At 38.3% G+C, this 27,682-nt stretch overlaps 1 protein-coding gene and 1 non-coding gene across 2 annotated transcripts in view; both read left to right on the plus strand.

Moving 5' to 3' along the window:
* The window catches only part of PAPPA2 (pappalysin 2), a 273,728-nt gene that overhangs the window by 89,438 nt on the left and 156,608 nt on the right, over positions 1-27,682 (plus strand). Inside the window, exon 3 of the mRNA XM_032838777.1 lies at positions 16,958-17,103. Coding sequence (XP_032694668.1) covers positions 16,958-17,103 — 146 coding nt within the window. The remainder of the gene's footprint in view (positions 1-16,957; positions 17,104-27,682) is intronic.
* LOC116855831 lies at positions 22,045-22,151 on the plus strand. The gene has a single exon (XR_004380454.1). It is a non-coding gene; the product is annotated as a U6 spliceosomal RNA (small nuclear RNA).

Consider the following 27,682-nt stretch of genomic DNA (forward strand, 5'->3'; position numbering starts at 1 on the left):
ACTGGCATCTTCCCATTAAACTAAATCAACAACGCTCTGTTTCCCATCGTAGAAACGTTCTATCCTTCTCGACATCCTCACACTCTTTCTTCACTGCTGAGAGTCTTGCCCATTATCTCTTCTTCCTTAAGACCCACTCAGCTCCCTAACCCATGGCAGTCGGGTTTCTGCTTCTATAATTTTCTGAAATTGCTTTTGTCTAAGTTACTAAGTATTTTTGTTTGTTTATACTTCTGGTGGAAACTTTTCTGTTTTTCTCTTCAATCTTCAGGAATGTTTGGGTTGATCTTTTCCTTTGGCTTTGGAGATAGCAGCTCTCCTGGAGCTTTGTCCCTGACTCTCAGACCTCCTTACCAATTTCTCTTCCTCTGCCTCTTCCTTAAAGTTACTGTTTCTCAGGGTCTGGTCTTACGACTTCTCTTCTCACTCTGTACACCTTTTCCTGGGCCAGACTGAGGCTTTTGAGATCCTCAGGAAAGATTATGCCTTCAGTGTCCTGTCATCCGTAATTCAAATGTAAAGACTTATATTTTTAAACAAAGCAAAAATAATATTATCTCCATCTAGACTTTCAGATTGCACAATTCTGGATACGGTTTTGAAAATGAACTCTCTCTCTCTCTCTCCCCTGATTCCCTAAGCACATGTTGTGTTGAGTATATCTATTAGGAAGTCAGTAAGGCACTACCTCATTCATTCCAGACTTTTCATTAACATGTATATGTTAATGCTTTTGGAATTCATATATTGCTCAGATCTAAAGCACCATATACGCCTGTCTAATAAGCATCTCTAATTTGATTATCACACATGACTTCAAACTGCCACCCAGACTTGTTCCACCTCCCATTTCCTAATGCTCTTCAGCGAATGGCACTACCCAGTTACTCAATTTTCAAACGCGGAAATCATATTGGAATCTTCTCGTTTGTCACCCTACCTTGTCCAATTAATCACCAATTTCTGTTGGCTCTATCCCTAAATATCTTTCAAATGCATTCACAGCCTTCCAAGAGGCTTCCCTGCCTCTAGTTTGCCTTCCTTGAATCCGTTCTCCACACTTTCTCAAGATAAATCTTTCCAAAAGGCAAATCTAATGATGTTCCTTCCTCGCTTTATTAAGGAGCCCTAAACTTCTTACCGTGGGTTGCAACCCACTCAGGATCTGGTTGCTGTTACTCTGTTCAGCATCCATGTTTCTACTTTCCTCCAGCTCTTGTGAACTTTTTCCCCTTCCTTCCCAGTCCATGTGGCCTTGGATCAGCAGTGCCTTCTTCCTCCTGTGCTCCCCACCCTGCCCAGGATATCTCCTTCTTGTCTGCCAGGCCTAGCTATAAATGCCAGTTCTGGGAAGACCGACCTAGCGTCTCAGGTCTTGGTCAGCTGTCCCTCTCTGTAGACTCTCACTACACCTTTTGCTTTCTCTACAAGAGTCCCTGCTGAGTCACAGTGCGATGACCCATTTCTTTGTCATTTCTGCCATCAGGCCACAAACTCTGTGGGGGTGGCAGTGTGATCTGGGCTTCTTTGGCATTGTACTGGTTGTCTGGCACTGAGCCTGGGGTTTAGGTGGTGTTCAGTAGAGGCCGTCTGAATTAACGCGTGTGTCGTCCCGCTTTCCAAAGCCAAAGTGCAAAGGATTTTCGATCATAATAATCCTATTAGTATAAGATTCATTCACCTTCCCCACTATTCAACAGAACAGAAAGTTAAGAATTCAGTTTGGTGAGGGTGTGTGTTCGGAAAGAACAGACTTACGTGGTGGTGCTGTGTGTGTGCGTGCATAAATGTGTATGACATAGTACAGAAAGAATGATCTGCTTGAAAATAGGATTTGAAGGAAGACTTTTAAAATGTTCTAAAGCAACAGAAGAAGGAGCTTTAGGAAAAGAGAAAAAAAAAAACACAGAAGAATCACTAAAATTCTGGATGACTTATGAATTTTTACCATCAATTGGAATGTATCAGGTCTGCTCCAGGTATCCACAAGGACCACTCCTCTCAGGAACAGCTTCCTATTTTTAAAGCCTGTGTAATGACTGTGGAATTGCATTGCCCATTCCTACCCAGACCCAAAGAGCTTATTGTTACACACTATTTTTACCAAGAAAGTGCTCTGTCTTCAGTCACCAGCAAAGAGTTGTTAAAGACAGCATGTTTTTGTCTTTGGGCTTTGTCTTTGGGCATGTCTTTGCCTCTTGCTGTTACTGGAGGCAGCAGGTCCTATATGTTACTCTTGCAAGTTTAGAAGGGTCTGCAGCGGGCAGTATTGGCAAACTTTTGAGGGGGGAGGAATAGAGTGTTTTTTGGTTCATCTTCTAATTATAATCCATCTCTACCATTGACATATTCAACTAATTCAACTAATCTTAAACGAGCACTTGAGAAAATGTGAGGTGATACACTAAGTTGCTCTCATGCTGAGAAAGACATTGTACTTGACTTCTGGGAACTTTGTCTAGATAACAAAATAAAGAATGCTCTATAATATTGAAACAAACAATATTTTACTTTATAAATGCCAACTTTTTCTTAACAGAAATATAACAGTGCAAATATGTGATATTATCAATGTTTTTAAATATCTTATTGTTAAATTAATAATACATTGTTGAGAGTCCCACCATTTTCTTCCCCACCCCTAGACTAAATTGTACCCAGGCAATAACTTTGGGAAATCTCATGTAAATTTTACATCCCTCTCTCAACGTGTGCTGAGAAAATTTGTACTTACTTTAAAATTTTATTTAATAAAACATTACTCATTAAAAAAGAATTATATATATGTATATATGCCATATGTATATATATATGTATACACTTTCGATACATAAGAACACAAAGAAGAGAAAATTAGTTCAAACCTCACTACCTATTTCATCCCCTTCTACATATCTAGACTGACATGTATGTGGTTTTAAGTAAAGAGAACATATTAAACTTCTTGTGCACAGCTTGCTTCTTCAGTCAATACTAGATTGGACTGGTCTATGTGTCTGTTTTTATGCCAGTACCATGCTGTCTTGGTGATCACAGCTTTGTAGTAAAGCTTGAAATCAGGTAACGTGATGCCCCCAGTTTTATTTTTGTTTTTCAACATTTCCTTAGCGATTCGGGGTCTCTTCTGGCTCCATACAAATTTTTGGATTATTTGCTCCAGCTCTTTGAAGAATACCGGTGGAATTTTGATTGGAATGGCATTAAAAGTATAGATTGCTCTAGGCAGTATAGACATTTGAACAATGTTTATTCTTCCAATCCAAGAGCATGGAATGGTCTTCCATCTTTTTGTGTCTTCTTCAATTTCCTTCATGAGTGTTCTGTAGTTCCTCAAGTACAGATCCTTTACCTCTTTGGTTAGGTTTATTCCCAGGTACCTTATGGTTCTTGGTGCTATAGTAAATGGAATCGATTCTCTAATTTCCCTTTCTGTATTTTCATTGTTAGTGTATAAGAAAGCAACTGATTTCTGTACATTGACTTTGTATCCTGCCACATTACTGAATTGCTGTATGAGTTCTAGTAGTTTGTGGGTGGAGTCTTTTGGGTTTTCCATATAAAGAATCATGTCATCTGCGAAGAGAGAGAGTTTGACTTCTTCATTGCCAATTTGGATACCTTTTATTTCTCTTTGTTGTCTGATTGCTGTTGCTAGGACTTCTAATACTATGTTGAACAAGAGTAGTGAGAGTGGGCATCCTTGTCGTGCTCCTGATCTCAACGGGAAGGCTGCAAGCTTTTTCCCATTGAGGATGATATTTGCTGTGGGTTTTTCATAGATAGATTTAATGAAGTTCAGGAATGTTCCCTCTATCCCTATACTTTGAAGCATTTTAATCAGGAACGGATGCTGGATTTTGTCAAATGCTTTTTCTGCATTAATTGAGAGGACCATGTGGTTCTTCTCTCTTTTCTTATTAATTTGTTCTATCACATTGATTGATTTGCGAATGTTGAACCATCCTTGTAGCCCAGGAATGAATCCCACCTGGTCATGGTGGATAATCTTTTTAATGTGCTGTTGGATCCTGTTTACTAGGATCTTGTTGAGAATCTTAGCATCCATATTCATTAGTGATATTGGTCTGAAAAAAAAATACTAGATTGGAGGCACTTCTTGATAGAGATCTCTATAGATTTAGATCCTTTTTGATGCATTCATGATATGAATATTATATACTTTTGATTTATCTTCTCAGATCCATGTTAATGGACATCTACATGATCTTTATTTTATTATACTCTTGTTGACTATTATACTATTCTATTAGCATGACATAGCGCCATGTTATATTATCATGTTGTTCTACTTTTTTATGTTGCTATTATATTTTCTATTTTGTGCGTATTTGAAACTCATACAAATCTCTTCTTAAGTTAAATACCTAGAGAAGCAGGATTTCTGCTGTTCACAGGTACTGCCAAAGCAGGCTTACATATTATAATTGCTGTTGTGTGTTATAGACTAGACTGGATGAGGTAGAGATTCAGAGTTAGGGGTTCATTTCAGGCTGGGGTAGCCAGTGTGGGCTTCACAGAAGTGAAATAGGAAAGGGGACTTGGATGTCAGTTACAATTTTGATAATCGTATATGTAAGGGGAGAACCATAGAATCAAAGCAGGGAGACCAAAAAGACAAATCAGAAGCATGTGTGGCACCAGCAGGTCCATCAATGTAGTTCAGTCAATGAGGAAGTGGTGCTAGTATAAGCTAGAGGTAGGCTGCGGTCAGATTACGGGGCTTTGAATGGCAATTTAAAGGATTGTAAAGGACTCTTGTGTAGGCCACGGGGAGCCAAGAGTAAGCAGAGAGTAAGCTTTGATGTTGTGCAGGAGGATGGGAGTTGGATATTAGAGGAGAAAAACAAGACATTTTAGTACATGGCAAATAAAGTAAAAAGGATCTATTCCATTCAGACAGCAACAGCAGCAGGGAGTATGGCACCTAGTGGAATTCTGATAGTATGAACAGAAGAGAAAATTAAATTAGTGCTGGGTCATCTGGGGCAGGTGGGAGGATTCAATCAGTGAGGTAGATAGCCTGTACATTTGCAGTGATGAGGGCTGTGTTAGTTTCCTTGGGCTGCCATTACAGAGTATCCCACACCGTGTGGCTTAAAAAGCAGAAATGTATCGTCTCACAACAGTTCTGGAGGCTGGAGGTCTGAGAGCAAGGTGTTAGCGAGGTGGGTTCCTTCTGAGGGCTGTGAGGGAGAATCTATTCCGGGCCTTTCTCCCAGCTTCTGGTAGCCCCAGGCTTTGCTTGGTTTATAAGCTGCATTTTCCCTTTCTCTTCACATGTTCTTCCCTCTATGTCCAGATTTCTGCTTTTTATAAGGACACAATCATATTGGATAAAGGTCCACCCTAATGATCTCATCTTAATTTGATCATCTGCAAAGACCATATTTCCCAATAAAGTCACATTCACAGAAACTGGTTAGGATTTCAGTGTCTTTTGGGGACACACAATTCAGCTTACAACAGGGGCTATCCTGGTAGAAACAGCCAAAAGTGTGAGAAAATCAGGGCACTTGGGTGACTCAGTCAGTAAAGTGTCTGCCTTCCACTCAGATCATGATTCTGGGGTCCTGGGATCAAGGCCTGCATCAGGCCCCCTGCTCAGCAGGGGAGTCTGCTTCTCCCTCTCCTTCTGCCCCTCCCCCCCACTCATGCTCTTCCACTCGCTCTCTCAAGTAAAAATAAGTAAAATCTTTTTAAAATGTGTGAGAAAATTGAGAAGAAGGAGATGTAGATGTAGAAATCAGTTGTATTAAGATAATTATTGAAACAACGAGAATGCATTAGATCTTCAACATGGTGACAATTTGGAGTTGTATGGGGTAGTTTGATTTTATATTCTGTTTAATATAAGACTTACCTCTTCAATATCTGTGTAGGGTGATCCTTTAGCTTTTGCTTGGATACTTCTGGTGACAGGGAATTTTTTTTTTTAGCAAAATGTATTACGTTTTTAAAATATATTGAGGCAAAAGATACATCTTCTTAATTTTACTCTTTGGCCCTCATCCTTTCCTTTGAAGCTATACAGAACAAGGTCCTTTAACCAATTTTCCAACTGCCCTCCCACCCTTGCCATCTAGACTAAATATGCCCCAATTCTTCTGCCGTTCTTCACATGGCATTGCTGTCAGATCTCCCACCTTTTTAGTCTCCCTCTTCTGGACATGTCTAAGGTTCCCGTGTCTTTGGAGAAGGATGAACTAACCAAGCACAGGTCTGTTCATGGCAGTGAACTGTCTCTGTGCCTACCACTGAATCTTTGGGGCCTATACATTTTCCCTTGGGGAATGATGGAACATTGTTGACAAATGAAATCTATAGTTTGTTTTTTTTTTTTTCCTAGTACTTGGTGCCAAACCCAGAGTCCCCAATGCTATATTTTAGCCATTGCATTCTTTGTGTTAAACTTTGGATTTACATTGGAAACTTTTGAGTTTACCCCTATAATTATTGCTCTGTGAGACCTATTTGGATCTTTATTCTGCCACTCGGCATTTGATCTCTCTCTTCAGTTAATGTCATTTGTAAACTTGAGAAACTTACATTATATGAATTCTTACAAGACATTGATTATATAATCCAATGAAATAGGGGAAAATACAGACACCTTGGCCCACATATTAAAAACCTCCCTTCAGGCAGTCCCTAAATTTACTGTAGGTTGTTATGAATGTATAACTGTACATATTTCTCCATTATAAAGACCTCCTGAGCAACATATCACATATCCTATTAAATCAAGGTGCATTTCTCTAAGAAATCATCTACTCTAGCAAATCCAGTAAAACACCTGAAGCAACAGCAAAAGGAGTGTGATTATGTGTACATGATTTTTTTCCCCTAAGCCCATGGTAGTTTCCATACTCACCTTTTTCTTACCTAAGCAGTAAAAATTTGCCTATTTAATAACACATTGGAAATATATCTGGAAATTGACACTGAGCTCACTGATCTGTAGTTTCCAAATCTCTCTGCTTCTTCTAAAGGAACTTGAAACTTTCAGTCTTTGGCCATCTTTGGCCATCTTACACCTCTCCATTACCCACAAAGATTTATTGTTATATAACTATCCAAACAAGTCTTTGGGGGGATTTTAGGGTACAAGTCTTATGATTCCAGAGCCTAATTCATCCAAAAACAATTCTTGCACTATTTTGTCCATCAGTTAGGATTTCTAGTTTCTTTTGGTCATATATATATGTGTGTGTGTGTGTGTGTGTGTGTGTGTATGGCTATAATTTTCCTGACTTTTCTACCTTGAGAACCAAAATCAAATGTGGAAAATGGAAAACACAGCTGGAATATCATCTCTGAATCAGTCAGTATTTAGTTGGAAAAGAAAAAAAAAAACACCCACAAAACATTGTTGCCATTTTAAATAAAAATGGATTCAATATGGGAATTTTGTTGCTTATAAAATTTTTATAAGGGCTGGAGTAGTAGGATCCAGTTTGGGCATCCAGGAATATCTCTCAGAACAGCACTGCAGAACAGGCCTGCCGGTGAAGCTGCTCCCTGCCCCCACTTGCTACAGACAGGAAGGTGGGGGAATCCTAGGGTCCCTGTCGAAGTGCTGGATTCAGGAGCACACCATGTGGCTGCTGTTGGGAGATCAGGAAGTTAGCATGGCCGTCATGCTGTGCCCACTAGATGCGCACCAGGAACAAGCCTTTGGCCCACAGCCTGCTCCCCCACACCTTAAGGTGGGAGGCTGCGTACTTGAACACTTTCACCCAGCCATGCTTCCAGGCAGAGAAAGAAAAGGCAGTAAGGTCTTCATTTCACTGCCCTCTTCCACCTAGAACACGACTGGCAGACTCGAAATCACATCCAGATCCCTAGATATAAGAGGATTAGAAAAATGCAGAATTCAGCTTTACTGTTCTCCAGAACAGGAACGCACTGGAAGCGGGGGAGAATAATCTGCAGAAACCAATTCACGATGCCCACCACGACGTTTACAGTGCCTGATGAACACCCGGTTCTCCTAGCTGATTTTTCTCTTCATCCTCTGTCCTTCCGTGTAATTAAAAAAAAAAAAAAATTTATCCCAGTTTAGCTAGCGTGCAGTGTTACGTTAGTTCCAGGTGTACAATATAGTGATTCAGCAATTCTAGACATTCCCAGTGCTCATAATGATGAGTGTAGTATTGGGTACACTGCCTGTCACCTTGCAGTACAATTATGCAAGCCTGTTTTCTTGAAAACAACCATCATATATTATGTATCTTTTTATTGCCAAGGCCCAACACAGTGACTCACAGATGCTAGGGAAACCAATTTAAGAATAGAAGAAAGGATGTGTGCTTTGGAGTTAGAGGACCTTGAGTTTAAAACTTGCCTCCAAAACTTACAAGCTGTGTGGTTTGGGACAAGTGACTTTAATTCCGTAAACTTTAGGATCTTATATATAAAGTGAAATAAATACACTAAACTTACAGGATTGTTGTGAGCTTTCCAGGAGAAAATATACATGAAGCATCTGTTATAAAGTTGGGACTCAAATTAACTTTGATCACTTTTATTATTAGGGCAAATAACTGATTGCCAGGTTACTGAATTATTGAAGAGATGTGTATTTTCACAATTATTTTTCTTGGCGGTAACACAGATGTTGAAGAGGTCAGCTTTTTTCCCCTTCTGCGTCTTCATGCTCTCTTTCTGTTTTTCTTAATATTCTGGAAAATGGAAATTTAAAAATTTATCATTCTTTGCAGGGTTTTCATGTTTATGGTTGTCCTCAGCTTTATCTGTTTTGACCCATTTTTTAAAATAGTTTTATGCCGTTCCTCTTCCCAAAATCTGCATGTGTTCTTTTAAAATTTTAGCATAGCAGATAGTTCTTTTATCAAACCTGGTCCCTTTTGATGTTTCATAGCTCCTTTCACCTTTATTGAGACAATCTAGAATTCAGTGCATTTTCAAAGTTTATAGATTTCTACTCCCAAAGGGCCAATTCCCCCTTGAAAATCCCTTATTAAGGAAGGCAAGCTACTGCCAAGAACTGAAATGGACTCTTTCCTCCCCTTGAGCCCATATTCTGGAATCGCAGGAAAGGGTTTTTTATTTTTTTATTTTTAATTTCTTTTCAGCGTAACAGAATTCATTGCTTTTGCACCACACCCAGTGCCCCATGCAATACATGCCCTCCTTAATACCCGCCACCTGGCTCCCCCAACCTCCCACCCGCCACCCCTTCAAAACGCTGAGGTTGTTTTTCAGAGTCCATAGTCTCTCATGGTTCACCGCCCCTTCCAATTTCCCTCAACTCCCTTCTCCTCTCCATCTCCCTATGTCCTCCATGTTATTCGTTATGCTCCACAAATAAGTGAAACCATATGATAATTGACTATCTCCGCTTGACTTACGCCACCCAGCATAATCTCTTCCAGTCCCGTCCATGTTGCTACAAAAGTTGGGTATTCATCCTTCCTGATGGAGGCATAATACTCCATAGTGTATATGGATCACATCTTCCTTATCCATTCGTCCGTTGAAGGGCATCTTGGTTCTTTCCACAGTTTGGCGACCGTGGCAATTGCTGCTATGAACATTGGGGTACAGATGGCCCTTCTTTTCACTACATCTGTATCTTTGGGGTAAATACCCAGTAGTGCAATTGCAGGGTCATAGGGAAGTTCTATTTTTAATTTCTTAAGGAATCTCCACACTGTTCTCCAAAGTAGCTGCACCAACTTGCATTCCCCCCAACAGTGTAAGAGGATTCCCCTTTTTCCACATTCTCTTAAAACAAATTCTTTCTTTTGTTACCACCATTGTATGTTCAATCTCCATGTGTTTTCTTTTCCAAAGATATTATATTTAAGTAATAGAAATTGTATTTATTTTCTGTTCTTGCTTCAACAAGCTTATGAAAACAACACAAAGATATTATCTTACAATCCTGTGGGTCAGAAGTTTGACATAGTTCTCAACAGGCTAACGTCAAGGTGTTGTTAGGGCTGCATAGCTTTCTGAAGGCTCTAGGAGAGAAGCAACTTGTTTGCCTTCTCCAGCTTTTATGGGTCACATGCATTCTTTGATTTGCAGGTGCTTTCCTTCATCTTCAAAACCAGCAAGGTAGCATTTGTCTGACTCTGCTGCCATTGCCACATCTCTTTCTAGGATCACATGCAGGAAAAGCTCTCTGCTTCTAAGGAGTTGTGTAATTAGATCGGGCCCACTCAAATTACACAGAAAAATCTTCTAACATCATAAAGTTAGTATTTTTTTTATCACCTCTGCAAAGTCCCTTTTGCCATGTAAATTAACATAAGCCCAGCCTCCAGAGAGTAGGGCATGGACATTTTTGGGAACATAATTCTGCCTACAAGCAAAGATATTATAACACTAGACTGCAGACCCTGTGACCTCTAATTACTTCTTTTATTGCAGCCTCAAGGTCTTACAACACTTAAGCATTTTTAAATATTTATTTATTTATTTCACACACACACACACACACACACACACAGAGAAACACACACACACAGGAAGAGTGAGTAGGGGGAGGAACAAACCGAGCCAGGGTAGGGGGTGGAATCTCAAGCAGACTCCCTGCTGAGCTCCAAGTGTGACCCAGGGCTCCACCTCATGACATTATCAGGACCTGAGCCAAAATCAAGAGTTGGACACTTAACTGATTGAACCACTCAGGCACCTAACACTTAAACATTTCTAAAGAAAAATTCCATTTTTCTTCTAGTAGTATTACTCCTTCCCATATGAATTAGCAAAACTGAGTTAATGTTTTGGGTGTAGTAAGTTTTTGTCAGGTTTTCCTCTTTGAATTTGAAAAATATATATATTCTTAGTTGATGATGTCCTAGTTATGAGGATATCTAGTCTCTTTTATGGCATTCAGAAGAGAAACAATAGGGGCGCCTGGGTGGCTCAGTGGGTTAAGCCTCTGCCTTCAGCTCAGGTCATGATCTCAGAGTACTGGGATCGAGCCCCGCATCGGGCTCTCTGCTCAGCAGGGAGACTGCTTCCCCCGTCTCTCTCTGCCTGCCTCTCTGCCTGCTTGTGATCTCTCTCTGTCGAATAAATAAATAAATAAATAAATAAATAAATAAATAAAAAGAAGAGAAACAATAATCATCATGGTGTCTTCCCCTAGGCTAGTTAGGAGGTGGTTGATAATACTGAGGAGAGTGGAAGAGAGGGGAGCGGGGAATAAGGGAGGAATCAAGAGAAGGAAGAAGAAGGAGAAGGAAATAGGAGTAGCACCAATTCAGAGAGAGACACTGGGGAAGTAGCTGTGGGGAAAAAGACTGTGAGTTTAGTGTCAGAGATAAACCCAGTCTTCACAGACCTGTGGGGATGAATGAGCTCATATTGCCATTAACAATCAAATTATATTAGTACAATATATAACCAAAATTTTACCCTCATACATTGTCCCCTTTCCCTGGTATTTTTGGGAATCTCCAGAAGGGTAGGCCTTAAAAATTCATGGCTACCAGTTTCTGTGGTTCTCCTGCTGTTTGCCATTGAACACTGGCAATGGTGTTTACCTTCTCTACTGACATGCAGCATTTCCAACTGATGCTCTTGTCCTCGCTGTTTCTCTAGGGAAAAGCTGGCTTCCTGAGAGAGCTGGCTTCTATTGCCACCCAAGATTGTAAAACTCTCAATGCTAGAATGGTGCTGACATCGTTTAATTCTTCACAGAAATGGAGAGAGTGTCCCCTGTCCTCAACTGGTGCTTCATTTTGTCATTAGACCTTAAAACATTGCTTGTGTGTCCTGGTTTACACTGATTTTATGAAAAGAGTGTTTTTTTGGTTTTTCCCGAGCAGGTTAAAATCCAGTCTGTAAAATTAAGTAGGGAACAAAATGTCATTGCAGTCTTTCCCTTGTCTTTGCCTTCTATCTTTCCATGGACACAAATACATACTTCTCTCTGTTTAGCCAAAACTCAATCCTTCCTGTGTTATCTGTCTGTGGAAAAGATGTCCACGTATTCATTGGTTAGACCACTATTTCAGGTTCACTGAAATTTCTTTTGTGCTCAGATAGAACCACCCAATACATTGACATTTTGACCTCAAGATGTCTGCGTGTGATCTAGGGGGGAGATGTCTTGCCGTAAAAGAGAAAGAATCTAATCTATAGTTCTATACATACATACATACGTACATATCCAAGGACTGATTGTGCTTCAAAGTTTAAGAGTAGAAGAGTTCCCAATAGTGAACAAGGAGCATGACAAAAGAATGTATCAGAAACAAGGCCACAGAATCCTGGGGAATAACTTTTAAGGATTAGAAGGGGAAAGAGGAATCCTTTTGAGAGTGATCTCAAAAGCAAGAATACAACCAGAAAAGAACATTGCAAAAAAAAAAAAAAAAAAAGCAGAAGAAGTAGAAAACTAAGAAGCAGGAAGTAACTAAATGTTAAAATGCAATAAAGAATTCTCATAAGAAGGTAACTGAATTTTTTTTCATTTTGTGGGGAGGGACAGTTTGGAGGTCACTGACAATTTTAACAAAAGCAGTTTTGATAAACTGATACCCATGAAAGCCAGGTTATAATGGGATTAGGGGGTACATGGAAAAAAGAAATGAATAGGTCAGAAAAATTATTCTTTCAAGAATTTTGATTTGGAAAGGGAGAAGGAAGCTATGATTTTCTTAGAAACCTCATCCTGTGGGACCAGAGATAAGGGCACAAAAATAGGTAAGGAAGTGAATGTGTGTGTATGTGTTTATATATGTGTGTGTTAGAGTCTCTGATGAATGTCTTCAACTTCATCATTGAGGAAGGAAGCATGATCATTTACTAAGAGTCAGGGGAATAAGAGATTGAGGTTGGTGGGAGAGGAGGAGCAAGAGAAGAATGGTGATCTCAAATCCTTCCTGGAGAGGAGGTGACCATAAACAAGCAAAAGTATACACAAGTAGAATTAAAGATCTATAGGAGATCAAGAATAAAAACCACTATGAGTAAGGGTGACCATGAATATGAGGTATGGGGACAACTAGAGGTAAGAAATTAAAAAAGCAGACCATCTTCAGTGATGTTTCACACAGATGTTGAAATTTCCTAAGTAATGGATGATAGGAGGTAGGGAAGAAGACTGTGGGCAAGGCACTGAACGCTTGAGGTGTAGGAACTAACCAGGAGGTGGGAAAATAAAAAGAGGAGTAAAGTGTAAGGGGATGTAGTAGAGTGCCAGGCACCTAAGAGCAGGAGGAATTTGAGAGAAGGAGAAAAACTAAGTTTTTAAAGTTGTACTGGGTACAGGGAGAGAGCTGGTTGGTACTGACAAGCTCCACGGTGTGAGCATAGTGAAAGGGTTGGGAGAACAGGTCAAAGGTGATATTCACAAGGAGGAGGAAGCATGGTTGGCAAAGTAGATAATAGATCGAGTAGCAGATGGACCCCTTCTGTGCATGTTGGGTAGAGAACCATGGTATACAGTAACAACAGAAAGGTGTTGATTTAACCAAACCGAAGTATTCCAATTTTGGCTAATTGTTTCCATAAGGCTAATTGCCTGAGGGTTCTAGGGGGCATCTGGTTTTGTTGTCATGGAGACTGCCTTGCACCTGTAGAGTACAGTCAGGGTCTTCCTCAGGAGAGGACTTTCTCTGAGATCTCTGGGCACACAAGCATCCTTTATGTCTTGTTTTTCAGCATGCCAATTTTTGATACTGGTTCAATGTCCTTCCGACAGTTTATGATCTTTTGCTTCTTTCTGGCTCCATTCTTGCGATTATTTCTATCCATCTATAAAGGAGTTACTTACTCAGCTGACTATAAAGCTAGAGCACAAATAGTCATTTTTAAATATTTTTTTCACTTTTACTTAGTCTGAAACTAAGCAAAAGTTGGGGCTTGCATGTGCACTTAGACACTGGAGCATGGCTGGGGGTCAGCAGTCAGGGAGCATGGTATAGGTCAAAATGAATGCACCAAGTCTGGGGGACAAAGAAACACAGGTGATGGATATAGGTAGTGGTTAATCCCAGTAGGTCATAGTCATAAAATGGTGAGGCAAGTCTGCATTCTTCCAGGGGCCATGTCAGAAATAACAGACTTGAGCATTGGGTGGAACAATTTCATATGTCAGTCTCAAGCAGAGCTTGTTTCTGAGACAGTTTTTATAAAAATCAAAATACAACTTCACTTTGGTCAACCTGGGTCCTCAGGGAGAAATTCATGGTGAGGACTTCTTCAGTCTAGAGTATGGAGAGTATGAGCAAAGGGAGATCCTAGCAGAAAATAAGCAGATTAATGCAGTTCCTCTTCCTTTTCATACATAGTTCTGGTTAGTTCGAGACACTTGTGCTTTTTGTGATATTTGCGTATATTATTTCCCCTTCCTTGATTAAGTTATTTTGGATGTCAAGTCTGTCCCCTCATGAATCATTTCTAAAGCTCTGAATTTAAGAGTAATGTCCATTTTCCACACTCAATGTCTAAGCCAGGCTCTGGTCACATTAGTAAGAAGTTTATCTTTGTTAGGTCCGATCAGCTTGTGAACAGGTGTACATTTTGTATTAGGCAGGGCATTCTACATATAAAGGAGACACACTGATATCTAAGTTTTACCCTTTTCAGATTAGAGAAAAAAGTCTTTGTTTCTAACAAAATAAGGTTTCCTTCTATCAATTTAATTAATGACTGTTTTCAACTGTCCCTAGTTTTTTAAAATGTGTTCTCCTCCTTATACTTGCTGACTTCTGTCTACATGTATCTCTGTGGAGTGCAGCAGTCAGAGCAACCACACCCAGTTTGCCACCAGCATGACATAAACACTCTCATCTGGAAGGGTAATTTATGGCTGGCGAGAGGGTTGGGCAAAGAAGAAAAAGGGAGATGAGTAGAACCAGCTAATGAGGTTGGTGGTGGAGGAGGAGGCCTCTTGGAGGGTGCTCAAGGGAAATTAGTGGAGCTGCTGGGTGGAGGGAGGACAGAAGGATGGCAGCCAAGACTGGTAAATGGCAGATGAAGAAGCCAGTGACACACAGATAGCCCAAATAAACTATGCCAGAAACTGGGGGATTTGGGGAAAGTGAGCGAGGAGAAAAGAGAGAAAACTGTCAAGTTACCAACTCCCAATTTTAATGGGAAATCTGGTCGCTGGATTCAGAGTCCAGAGTGCTCACCATTACACCATGGAACCGCCAGAATAGGAACAGAGAAAGGGTGTGACTTGTCTTCCTTGGTATCCTGACTTGTGTGTAGACTCAGTCTCTGATTCTCTCTGCCCTTATTTGTCCTTTCTATTCCTTTCATTTCCTGTCCTTTCCTTTTCTTCTCTCTTTTCCCATTTGCCCTCTCTCTTCTCCATTCTCCTGGACTACATCTCCATGTTGAAGAATTACTTGATGTCATCACAGCTCAAAACCATCAATTTGTCAATAGAGGAAATTATAATTATTTTTAATAAAGGAAAAAGGGAAAGAGAATGTGACTAATATCCAGGGAAAACCAGGCAACAGTCCAGAAAACATTGTGTCTCCAGGAAAGCAGCAGAAGGAATATCCCTCTATTCACATCTGACATCACCTCATGGAATTTGGATGATTTCTTGGAGCTTAGAACTATTTTTCCAAGACATTATAAGTCAATATGAAAAAGTATTTTTAAATCTCTTTTCTCCCAAGTATCTTTGGTTCTAAAGCAGAATCTTTTTTGTTTCTTAACTTGTATTCCCCTTTTTGCTTCTGTTCCAAAGAATACAAAAACAATCTTCCTTGGGATCTCTATTTCTTGGGTACTCCTAGCCAGTATATCCTACATGTGGATTAAACAGATTGCGTCAACAGTGTGGTTGGGAGGCAGAGCAAGCAAGAGAAGAAGGGTCATGCTGTCCTAACATGAGCTTCTGGATTTCTGCTTGTCTATCAGAACAGTAACAATGAAGCATGATCTATAAAGGAAATTTCCAGCTAATGTTGAGGGAGCTGTCTGCCCAGTTGAAGCTTTTATAGGAATATTCCTCGTTTTGAGAGGCAGACTATGGTCACATCCAGTGAATCCAAAGGGCCACTGAGCTCTGCTTTAGTTGTTCATTCTTAAAATAGTTCTTCAGTGAGAATGTTGAGTGAGTCTGTCTGCTTATGGTAAATTTAAAGTTTCACTGATGCCAGGAAGATGAAGGTCTTTGACTATATATGAGCTTATAAAGAGACAAAATGCTTGTTTCCCTTTTTTATGGGCCATATGGCATGTGTTTTAATAGACCTTTAATTCTGTGCATAAGTGCAAACATAATACTGCCTAGTACGTTGAAGTCCACCAGTAGAGATACTCAGTAAAGAGCATAAGGTAGTGGAGTTGGAGTAGTTTCTATGGATTAAGGCACTATAAAGAAAGATATATACATATATACATATATGTATGTATATATACACACACACAGTTAAAAATTCTTGTAGTAACTTTATGATATCCTCTTCTACCTATAACTCATCTGTTTTTTCCTCTTTTTACTTTATGTTTCCTAGCCACCTTTTTAAAAAAATAATGCCTGAAACAAGCATATACTGAAATAGAGATTCAGTTGGTCTTCTGATCATAATAATGTTCATGCAGTGTGATAGAAGGAACCAGGAACTGAGAGGTGGAAGGCCTTCTTCACCATGGCCTGGGATTAATACTCAGGGCAAATAATTAGGAGTATCATTGGATTTATCTTGAAGAAATAATATAGATGTAGAATGGGAATTGAATATGACATTAAACACTGAATATTCATATAAATAATATAGTGCTAAAAAGGTAAGATATTATTTATCTTGGAATAAATATCCCAAATGTGTACTAGTACCTTTTTTGTTATCTTTGTGACAGCCTGGTCTCCGTCTTTCTGCCCCTCTAAAGGGCAGTGCTGGCTGGGAATGTCCGTATGATTAGGTATGGTCCTGCTTTCTATGTACTGATCCTTTGGTGTGACATTTCTGTTTTGTGTACTTTCCAGGGCATACATGAGCGTGAAGGAGCTGAAGGAGGCACTGCAGCTCAACAGTACTCACTTCCTCAATGTCTACTTTGCTAGCTCAGTGCGGGAAGACCTTGCCGGTGCTGCCACGTGGCCTTGGGACAAGGAAGCCATCAGTCACCTGGGTAAGTGAAGTGAAGACCAAATATGGTAGACAAATGGAGCAGGCCCCAAATGATTATGTGACATGAGTTTGAGGAAAAAAGAAAGAAAGAGAAAAATAAATTTACTCAATGAATTAGCTGCATTGGAGTGAGAATGGCTTTTGGAAGAATCTGTCAAATGTTTCAATATAGACAAGAAGGAGGTATTACAATGGCAAAGACTCAGGATGTTCTAGACAAATATATGATTTAGTTGTAAATAAATTGCTGATGTGTAATGAGATCTATTTTATGTCTTGGAGAGCCTCAAGGGGAAAATTAGTAAAGAAGATGGGTAGACTTTGAAACCCGGTTTATGGTAATCAATGTGACAGAAGACCTGTGGGCTTCATACATGGCTCCTCAGGATCCATGATCCAGGATTGGGCTCCTGAGGAAATCCTGGAGCATTCAGGCAGGTGGGGCTTGCCTCCTTACCTAGGAAAAGGGTGATACCTTATACTGAGTGGAACCTCTACATTCCTAAGAAAGAAAATTTCTTTAATAATGTGTTATTGCTATTGTTAACCACTAAGTCATTAAGTCAGTTAATGTGGATAAGAGTAATTATTCAATATAATTTATATGTACTTTCAAAGAGTCTTGAATAGGATTCTACCAAAATGTATTTTAAAACTGAACTAGCATAATAGGGAGGAATCTTCTTGTTGGAAAGAGTGATTATAGAGATTAGAAATCACTTTATAAGTGATTTTTTTAAAGGTTATGCAAAGTGAATCTTCTTAGTAATCAAATATGAAGCAGAGAGATATAAATTGAAGGAAGATCACATAATGCTATATATGTCAAATCCATGTATAATGAGGTCATTGTGAAGTGGATTCCAGAACATGTTTAATTGATAATTAAAGATAATATGAGCAAGTCTCCGAAGGACAACTAGTATCATGGATTGGGGAAGAAGGAAGATGAGCAGTAGGTTAGCAATAGGTGAAAAAATATTATTGCTGTTCAGGAGGAACCCAGAGTTTGAAAATCTCTGGAATGAATCAGGTCAACATTTAGAATGGCTGCATATCCCAAGTAAAGGAGGACACAATAAAAAAATTAAACATGTGGTGATCCAAATGAATGCTTTGCTAGTATGCTGGGTTACAATGACTCTACAGCATCTGATACAGTTTTAAGGCTCTGAAGCCCTTTTATCACTTAATTTTGTATTTTCAGCTTAGAGTACATGACAAATCAGAAATTTGTGAGGTTAGTGTTGCTTTCTAGATGAAAGCAAATGTGTTATTTCAGCCTTCCTGGTAGGCTAGAAGAATAAACCATTTAATAGTGAGTTTGAGTGTCTTGACTTATCCTCCTCAAAAGCAATGGTAGCAGAGGAGCATGTAACACTGTAGACAAGTTTCCCCAATTAGTGCATATCTGATTTGCCAATGGTAACATTTTTTGGTGTATATATGAAGGGGTTCTGACAGCAAGGTTTACCCTGCTATGGTTTTCATAAGTCCCAGGTCTATCACTGGGAACTGAATCTGTGTTTGAAAACCTTTAGAAATGATCTATCTGCCTGGCCATTATGAAGACAAGTCTTGGCCTTCGGTGAGAACCACTGGGGTGAGAGCAGACCACTGAATGTTTTCTAACTTTGTTGGAACTGGGCCATTGATAAGATTCATTTAACTATAAAAATGGATAAAAATACCAAGGGTGGGGGGAAGCTATTTGAAGACATCAGACAGTAGCTAAGACAACAAGGATTTGAGGGCCCAATGTCAGTGAGAAGAAAAATGCACTGAAGTGAGTTCTATGTATAACTCTGTTGTTTTTTTCCATTCAGGGAAATTGCCAAATTCTCAGTGAAAAGAATAGACGCAGAGCAGAGAGCAGTCTAAAGTCTGCTGAAGTCTCACTACTAGGGAGACAAAAATTAAAGGTCAGGCCATTCAAGTCATCCAAGACTCCCATAGAAATAGAAATCCCCAAAAAAGCCTGATATTATGCTCATAATTTTCTTTTAAGATATTTGCTAACTACTAACCCATGCATTCTCAGGGACAGCAGCCAAGAAAACAAGTATAAAATAACTTCTAAGAGATTAAAAAGTCAAACAATGGTTTCAGAAGTCTCATAGTAGAGGGAAGAAAAAGTTGGAATTGAGGCCTATCACGGAGGAGGGGCCGTGAGACCCTTTTGTGTGACAGCAAACAGAGATAGTCCAGATTACACAAAGCCTGAAATCCAGCCTGAAACACTCTTAAATCCCTTTGTGAAAGAAAGTCAGTGGCCTATATTTAACTGCCTAACGAAAGAAAATTGGATATTTTCTTCCTTCCTCTGGATGAAGAAAGCATCATGAAGAGCCTCTGCAAGTTGTCATGCACAATGTCCAGCAACCAGTCAAAAATTATCAGTTATGTCAAAAAGCAGGGCCAAATTATGGTAACTTAGCTAAACAAAGAAGAAAGCAATCATTAATAAATACAAACTCACAGATTGACCATATATTGGAGTCATAGGATATTGGTTTTAAGATAATTATGATTAATATGCTAGAAAATGTATATTAAAAATGAAGAATATCTCCTGAGAACTGGAATTTGTAATAAGGTATTAAATGGAAATTTTGGAACAAAAAATACAGACTGAGATTAGGAAATTAATAGATAAGTTTATGAGCAGGAGAAAGAATTAAGGGGCTAGAAAATTATAGAAAACATTTGTATTGAAGCTCAGAGAGAAAAAGTGTTGGAAAAATATAGAAAATAACTTGAGACTTTTGAGACCTGATGAAAATTTCCTAATGTAAATCAGATTTCTTTTTTTTTAAGATATTTTTTATTTATTTGACACAGAGAGAGAGAGAGAGAGAGAGAGAGAGAGAAAGGGGTTACAAATAGTCAGAGAGGCAGGCAGAGAGAGAGGAGGAAGCAGGCTCCCTGCTGAGCGGAGAGCCTGATGCGGGGCCCGATCCCAGGACCCTGGGATCATGACCTGAGCTGAAGGCAGAGGCTTTAACCCACTGAGCCACCCAGGTGTCCCCCTAATGTAAATCAGAGTTCTATAAGAAGATGGGAAAGATATTAGGGCAGAAGAAATATCAAGGAGATAATGGCTGTGACTTGTAAAGTAATAGAAAATATGAAACAACAGATTCAAAATGTTTTACAAACCCCAGGAAGGATAAAATAGAAAGAAAGTCACAAACTAGGTCTATTATAGCAATAAAATAATACTGAAGGAAGTTATGCAAGCAAAAAGGAAATGGGAAGATGAGAAGTAGAGACATGCAAAAGGAAATGAATGATACTAGGAAGGATAAAAATATTAAAAGTCATAACAATAATGTCTTTTCGGTTTAAGATATATGTAGAATTAAAATTTGACAACAATTGTATAAAAAGCAGAAGAGAAAGTAAGTGAAGTTAAAGAATTCAAGGTCCTTTCCTTTCCTATATCTAGAAAAAGTGCTGATTTTAGTAATTTGAGACAGTAATAAGTCAAAAACACATGTTGTAGTCTTTAGGGTGACCATTAAACAATAAATGATCTTTTGTAAGCCTACAGAGCAGGAAATGAAATGATCCAGTTAAGGCAACAAAAGGAAAGAAAATAGGAATAAATAACAGAACAAATGGAAACAAAAACTAAGATACTGATTATGATCTAAAGTATTAATTCCATTAAAAGCAAATGGACTAAACATACCACTTTAAAGCCAAAAATTATCAGACTGAAAAAAAACCCAACCATATGGTGCTTGTAAGAGACACATCTTAAATATGAGAAAAAAACTGAAATTATAAGAATCAGAAGATGTATATATATATATATATATATATGTGTATATATATATATTATACAATGAAAATACTAGTCCAAAGAAGTCAGTGTAGCTTTCTTATATCAGATAAAGCAAACTTTAAGATAGTACATATTATGAGAGATAAATAGGCATATTTTATAATATAAAATATGGAAAATGTAACTGTGATAAATTTTATGCACCAATTAACATGCCCTAAAATATGTAAAGCAAAATTTGACAAAAATAAAAAGAAGACAGAAAAATCCACAATTATATTTGTTATTTTAAAAACTATTTTCTCAGAAAATAACTAAGCAAATATCTAATAGAGATCTAAAATATTTGAAAAATATTTAACATGACTTAATTAACAAGATTAATATAGCATACTTAAACAGCAAAGAATGTGCCTTATTCTCATGTACCATGGAAAATTTACTGAGAGTTCTGGGCCAAAAAGTGAACTACAAAGCTTGTAATCATGAAGTCTTTGCTTTCTCATATCATTCGAAATAAGGTAGAAGTCAATAACAACAAAAACAACAAAAAAAAAACCCCTAGGAAATCCACAAATATTTGGAAACTATGCTATACACTTCTAATTACCTCATGGCTCAAGGAATAAATTGCAATGGAAATAGGAACATATTTTTAAGTGAAATGATTATGACAATAGGGCCTATCAAAATTTATGGTATATACAAGAGGCTGTAAGTAGAGTGAAATCTATAGTTTTGTATATTAGAAAAGGAGATGTCTGAGCTAGGTATCCATCCCAAGAAACCAGCAAGGAATAACATATTAAATCAACAAAATGGTGACAAAAGGAAGTAATAAAAGTAAGAGAAGAAATAAAATAGAAAATAAACATTAATTAGAAAAAAGTTAACAGAGTTAAATTTTGGAGGGGGGGGCAAAGAAAAACTGATCAAGAAATGAAAATGAGAAAGAGTGTATAGCCACTATGAGAAATGAAAGGAATAATATTTTTATATATACTGTAGACATTAATAGCCGAAAGTATTTTCAGCAAATGGTGTTATAGCAATTGGACGTCCATAAGCAAAAGAAAATGAATTTCAATATGAGTCTTGTACCTTGTAAAAAAATTAACATAAATCAGAGATTTAAATATAAAAATAAGCTCAATTCTCTCTTTGGCAGCACATATGCTAAAATTGGAATGATACAGAGAAGAGTAGCATGGCCCCTGTGCAAAGATGACACAAAAATTTGTGACGCATTCCATATTTTTACAAAGTAAATAAGATGGCCAAAAGTAGTGATAAATAGAGAGAGAATTTTACATCAGGGAGGGTATGTGCTATGGTGAATGCTGTGAAGTGTGTAAACCTGGCGATTCACAGACCTGTACCCCTGGGGATAAAAATACATTATATGTTTATAAAAAATTAAAAAATTTAATTAAAAAAAAAAGAGAGAGAATATTGAAAGCATTAAGAGAAAGGAAATCAGTTACATACAAGGGAAACCCCATAGGGCTATCAGGGGATTTTTCAGCAGAGAGTGGCATGATATATTCAAAGTGCTAAAAGGAAAAAACCTGCAGCCAAGAATACTCTATCTAGCAAGGCTTTTATTCAGAATAGAAGATGAGGTCAAGTTCCCCAGAGAAACAAAAGTTAAAGGAATTCATGACAGGAACAAAAACAGTCAAATCCCCATCACACAAAATGTCATCAGCCTATGGATTCCAAATCCACAGTCTAGCCACCCTCCTGCCCAAGTCAGCATGCATGGCCTGCTACCTGCTCAATGCCAAGTCAACATGCCTTCACCTCAGATTGACAAGGACTCAAACTGTCACTATTCCACTCATATTCCAGCCCCTGTGCTCAAGTTTGTGCACAAAAGTGGGCATAACTTTGACAGGAGAATGAAGCAACCCAAAATAGTAGCACTAATTCTGTGAAATATATAATGGATAAAAGGAGTGTGCTAGACTGAGAACATCTCCAACAGCCACATCAAAGAACAATACATACAGCATGAGGCTAATTACTAAAAGAAACAAGCCCAAGAAAAATGAAACAGGACAAAATCAGAGAAGGAGACAAACCATAAGAGACTGTAAATCATAGGAAACAAACTGAGAGTTGCTGGAGGGGAGGGGCATGGGGCGTGGGGTAACTGGGTTATGGACAATAAGTAGGACCCATGATGTAATGACCACTGGATGTTATATAAGGCTGATGAATCACTGAACGCTACTGAAATTAGTAATACATTATATGTTAATTATTGAATTTAAATTTAAAAAAGACCCCCCCCGCAAATACACCTATAGAACTTTAAAAAGAAAACACAAGAGAAAATCTTAAGGGCAGACCTAGATGAAGAGTGCTTATATATGACACTCATAGCATAGTTCATAAAAATAAAAACTTACAAATTGGACTTAACCAAAATTTAAAACATTTTCTCTGAGAAACACTTTGTTAAGATGAACAAAGAAGTGGCAGACCTGGAGGAAATATTTGCAGACCACACATCTCCTAAAGGATCTGTATCTGGAATCTATAAAGAATTTTAAAATTCAATAGTTAGACAAATATTCCAGTTAGAAAATGGGCAAAGACACGAACAGACATCTTACCAAAGAAAATATTCACATGAAAAGATGTTCAGTATCACTAGCCATTAGGGAAATGCAAATTAAAATGACCATGAGGTATTACAACACACTTTTTAGAAGAGCTAAAATAAAAATAAATAAATAAAAAGATTAAAAAAAACCCCACAACAATGATGATACTAAATGGTGGTAGGGAAGCAGAGAAACCAGATCTGTCATACATTGGTCTTGGGAAAGTAAAATAGCACAGCCACTCTGGACAATACTTGGGCAGTTTCTTATAAAACTTAGCCTACACTTACCTGATGATCCAGGAACTGGATTTTTGGATGTTTATCCCCAAGGTCCATTCAAAAACCTGTATGTCAGTTTTCATAGCAGCTTTTTATTTGTAAGAGCCTAAGAACTAAAAATGACAGAGGTGTCCTTCCATGCTAGCTGCTTAACCAAACTGTGCTACATCCATACAATGGAATTCTACCCAGAACTAAAAAGGAACAAAGTATGAATGCATATGACAACTTAGAATCTCAAGGGTATTATGCTGGGAAACAAAAAAAAAAACAAACTCACAAGTTACACACTGTATGATTTATGTAGGATTCTCAATGAGGTAATTATAAAGAACAACCGAGTGGTTGCCGGGGTCAGGATTGGGGTGTGAGGGGAGAGATATAGTATGGCTGTGATATGGAGGATAGCAAGAAAGAGATCTTAATGGTGATGAAACAGCTCAGTATCTTGATTGAGGCAGTAGTTACATAAAGGTCTGCATGTGATAAAATTATGTAGAACTGCAACACACACACACACACGAGTGTGTGTAGAAACTAGTGAAATCTGAGTAAGAACTGTGACCTTTATGCATAAGCAGAATACTTCACATCTGGTAGGTGTTCTGCAAATACCGAATGAAGGGATGAATGAATAAATGAGTGAAGGTATTAAATGTAAATGGTTTCAAGAAATGTTTAAATTATCTCATGAGTCACTGACTCATAATGAATTGCAAAAGAGAATAGGTATATTTCTATTTTATTCTTAAACCTCTTAGGAATAACTGTTCTCCCATAAAATGTTCCTTAATGTGCTTTTCAAAAGCAGCAGGCTAGACTGAAAAGTTGAAAGATCTGGCTCACTATGAAATTGCTTGTGATCTTATTTATTTCTTCCTGTTCAGTCATAACTGTGATGGAACAAGGGAACCATATTGACCTAAATCAGGTGTAGAGTAGTACAGACAGCTGGCATAACATGATAGAGGAAGACATTTAGGATTTTCTAAATAGAGTCTTTTTAAGACTCAAGCTTAAGATTATCTATTTGTGTCAACATTCAAGAACCCCTGCATTTTGAGGGTCAGCTGAGTGACCCAGCAGGTAAGTATACCAGCCTGAATGTTTGAAGATTGAATCCAATTTCCGACTACCAATGGCCTAAGTGAGTACATGGAAAGAAGGATGTAATTCATGGTTGTGCTTTTCCATCCACACCATTTCTGACTTTTAGCATGACTTTGTACTTTTAATACCATGGTAATGCGAGGTAGAATTTTTTAAATAAGTAAATGAATGAATGAGCTCCCCTTGAGCTCTAAGGTTCGGTAGTTTGAACATCTTTAGCCTTAGTCCACAACACTTAAGCTGAAAATATATCTTTAAAGGCAGAAGACTTAAATTTGTGGTAAACCAGCTTTTTCCCAAGCTATCAATACCATACTCATAATCATTCATTCAGAGAATGGTGGTTGAATCTGTTTGTGGCAGTAATGGAGATACAATAATAAAATGAGATCACCCTAAAGGTTTGTACAACATAACTGCGAGGCAGCCATGTAGATATATATTTCCACACTGTGTGATGATACTGCTTTGAGGTAGGTAGGAGCATGAAGAGAAAGTGCCTAATTGTGTTCAAAGCATCAGGGAAGAATTCCCAGAGGGTCAGAGGCTGGAGAGTTGAAAGATAAGCAGGAGTTGGCTTGGCAGACAATTAAACAGCATTCCAGATGGAAAGAACTGATAGATGCCAGGGTTCAGGCTGTTAAAAACCTGGGTATGCTTAGAAGTAGAATGTACTTGGAATGGCCAGTGCAGTGCTTTCCAAACTTATTTTTGCCCTCTTATACGCCCTAAAACACTTGAAAAACTCTGAACCCCTTCATATGTTCAAAGAGCAACATCGAAAACTGTGGCAGAGAATATATTTCTGGCCATATTATTTTAAATTATCAAAAATTAAAGATAAATTTTAAATCTACTCTCCTAAATGAATTTTCAGCAACATAATGATTTGTTAATCGTCATTATTGAAAAATTCATGCCGTGCACTTTTTTTTTTTAACATTGGGAAATTATTCATTGCAATTTTTACTGTTTGACTTTGTGTTTCCATTCCATTTCTCCTGTAGAACTTTATAGTAATGTAACATATGCATATTTTAAAATAAATTTAGTCATCCTTTTCTTTGTTTAAAACATATTTTAAATAAAACAACTCTTTTGTGATCATTTTTAATTAAACTTTTTATTTTGACATAATTGTATATCCACATGTAGTTCTAAGACACAGTACATAAAAATCCTACATATCCTTTACCCGTTGTCTTCCAATGGCAACATCAGCAAAAAATGGTATGATATCAACATCGGGGTATTAACATTGATACTGATCATAAGTTATAAATTGCTAAAAGATTCATTCACACACAAAATGAGGAATGCATATTTTAATAAGTGTGGCTTTTTTCCCCAAATTAATTCTTGTCTCGGTGGATGAATGTAATTATTGCTACATTGAAACAAGATTTAGCACCAGTTATATTGCTTTTCTTTTTTCCTTCCATAGCTCTGCGTGCTGAGAAATTTGTTCTCATAAATAAGTTTATGGGAAAAAATGGAGTTCTGTTTGATTGACTGAATTGATGGTGGTGCCAAGGTAGAAGGTACAGGAAAAGGAGAAGCAAATGGGGAGCTCGTTTGGTTTAGATATGTTGAGTTTGGGGTCTCTATATCTATCTGACTATCCAGGGATTTTCACAGAAGCAGGAGAAGGAGCAAGATTCAAGTGTATACCAGAAACCTAAGGAGAGAGAAGTTTGAGAAAGTCCCCAGTGGCCCACAAATCCAGCTGCTGCAGAGAGATGAAGTCAGTACAAGTCCTTTTGGCTAGGTTAGAGAGGAAAGTCTGTCAAGGTGGGCAAAAAATTTAGAAACTTCAGAGTTTTCTGGGCCAATCAGCTTTCTACTTGTTCTAGGGAACATCTGTACTGCCAAAGAACACTCAGAGATCGCGACTGGATCATTAGCAACATACCCCAATGTCCAGGAGAACCAAGAACTGTATGTGAGGGAACTTTAACCTAGCTCATAATGGGGATTTAAACAAGTGGTCCAGATAATGTGACCATTATAGGAAAAAAAGTCTTTGAGTGATAGAGTGGGTTAGGGCTTCCCTTGGATAAGAACAAATGGAAACCTGAGCAAATCACCTCTCTGAGCCTTATTCTCCCATATATAAAATGAGGATAATAAGCACAAGGAAGAGAACCAGCACATAGGAGGGCCTCATAATTATAGCTCCATTAGTAGCAGCAGCAAAAGCAGTAGAAGCTCCAAATACCATGAGTCTGTAGTTAACCTTCTCGGTTGTGCCCTCAGTCTACCACCTTACCTTCAACCTGGAAATTTTTAGTACCCAGGAAGGATACTGGCTCCTTTGGGACTCAGTGGATGGGAGAAGAGAGATAGCACAGGGTGATACAGCTGTGACAGATATCTGGGGGAAAGCAAAGTAATAGCACTGTAGGGAGCAGGGGCAGGTAAAAGCAGCAAAATTCACTCAGAGGTAAGATATTTCTCCCCCATAGGAGAAGAGTAAATGAAACAAGATGGGATTGGGAGGGAGACAAACCATAAGTGACTCTTAATTTCACAAAACAAACCGAGGGTTGATGGGGGGAGGGGGGTTGGGGGTGTGAGGTTATGGACGTTGGGGAGGGTATGTGCTATGGTTAGTGCTGTAAAGTGTGTAAACCTGGCGATTCACAGACCTGTACCCCTGGGGATAAAATTATATTATACATTTATTTAAAAAAAAAAGATATTTCTCCCCTAGCCAGAACTTTGGTAGGAGTCCCCCAGGGCAAACCTCAGCTTCCTCCCAACCAAACTATTGGACGTTGACATTGT

This window comes from Lontra canadensis, unplaced genomic scaffold (assembly GCF_010015895.1).
Source record: "Lontra canadensis isolate GAN:19392208 unplaced genomic scaffold, GSC_riverotter_1.0 scaffold106, whole genome shotgun sequence".
Taxonomy (NCBI): Eukaryota; Metazoa; Chordata; class Mammalia; order Carnivora; family Mustelidae; genus Lontra; species Lontra canadensis.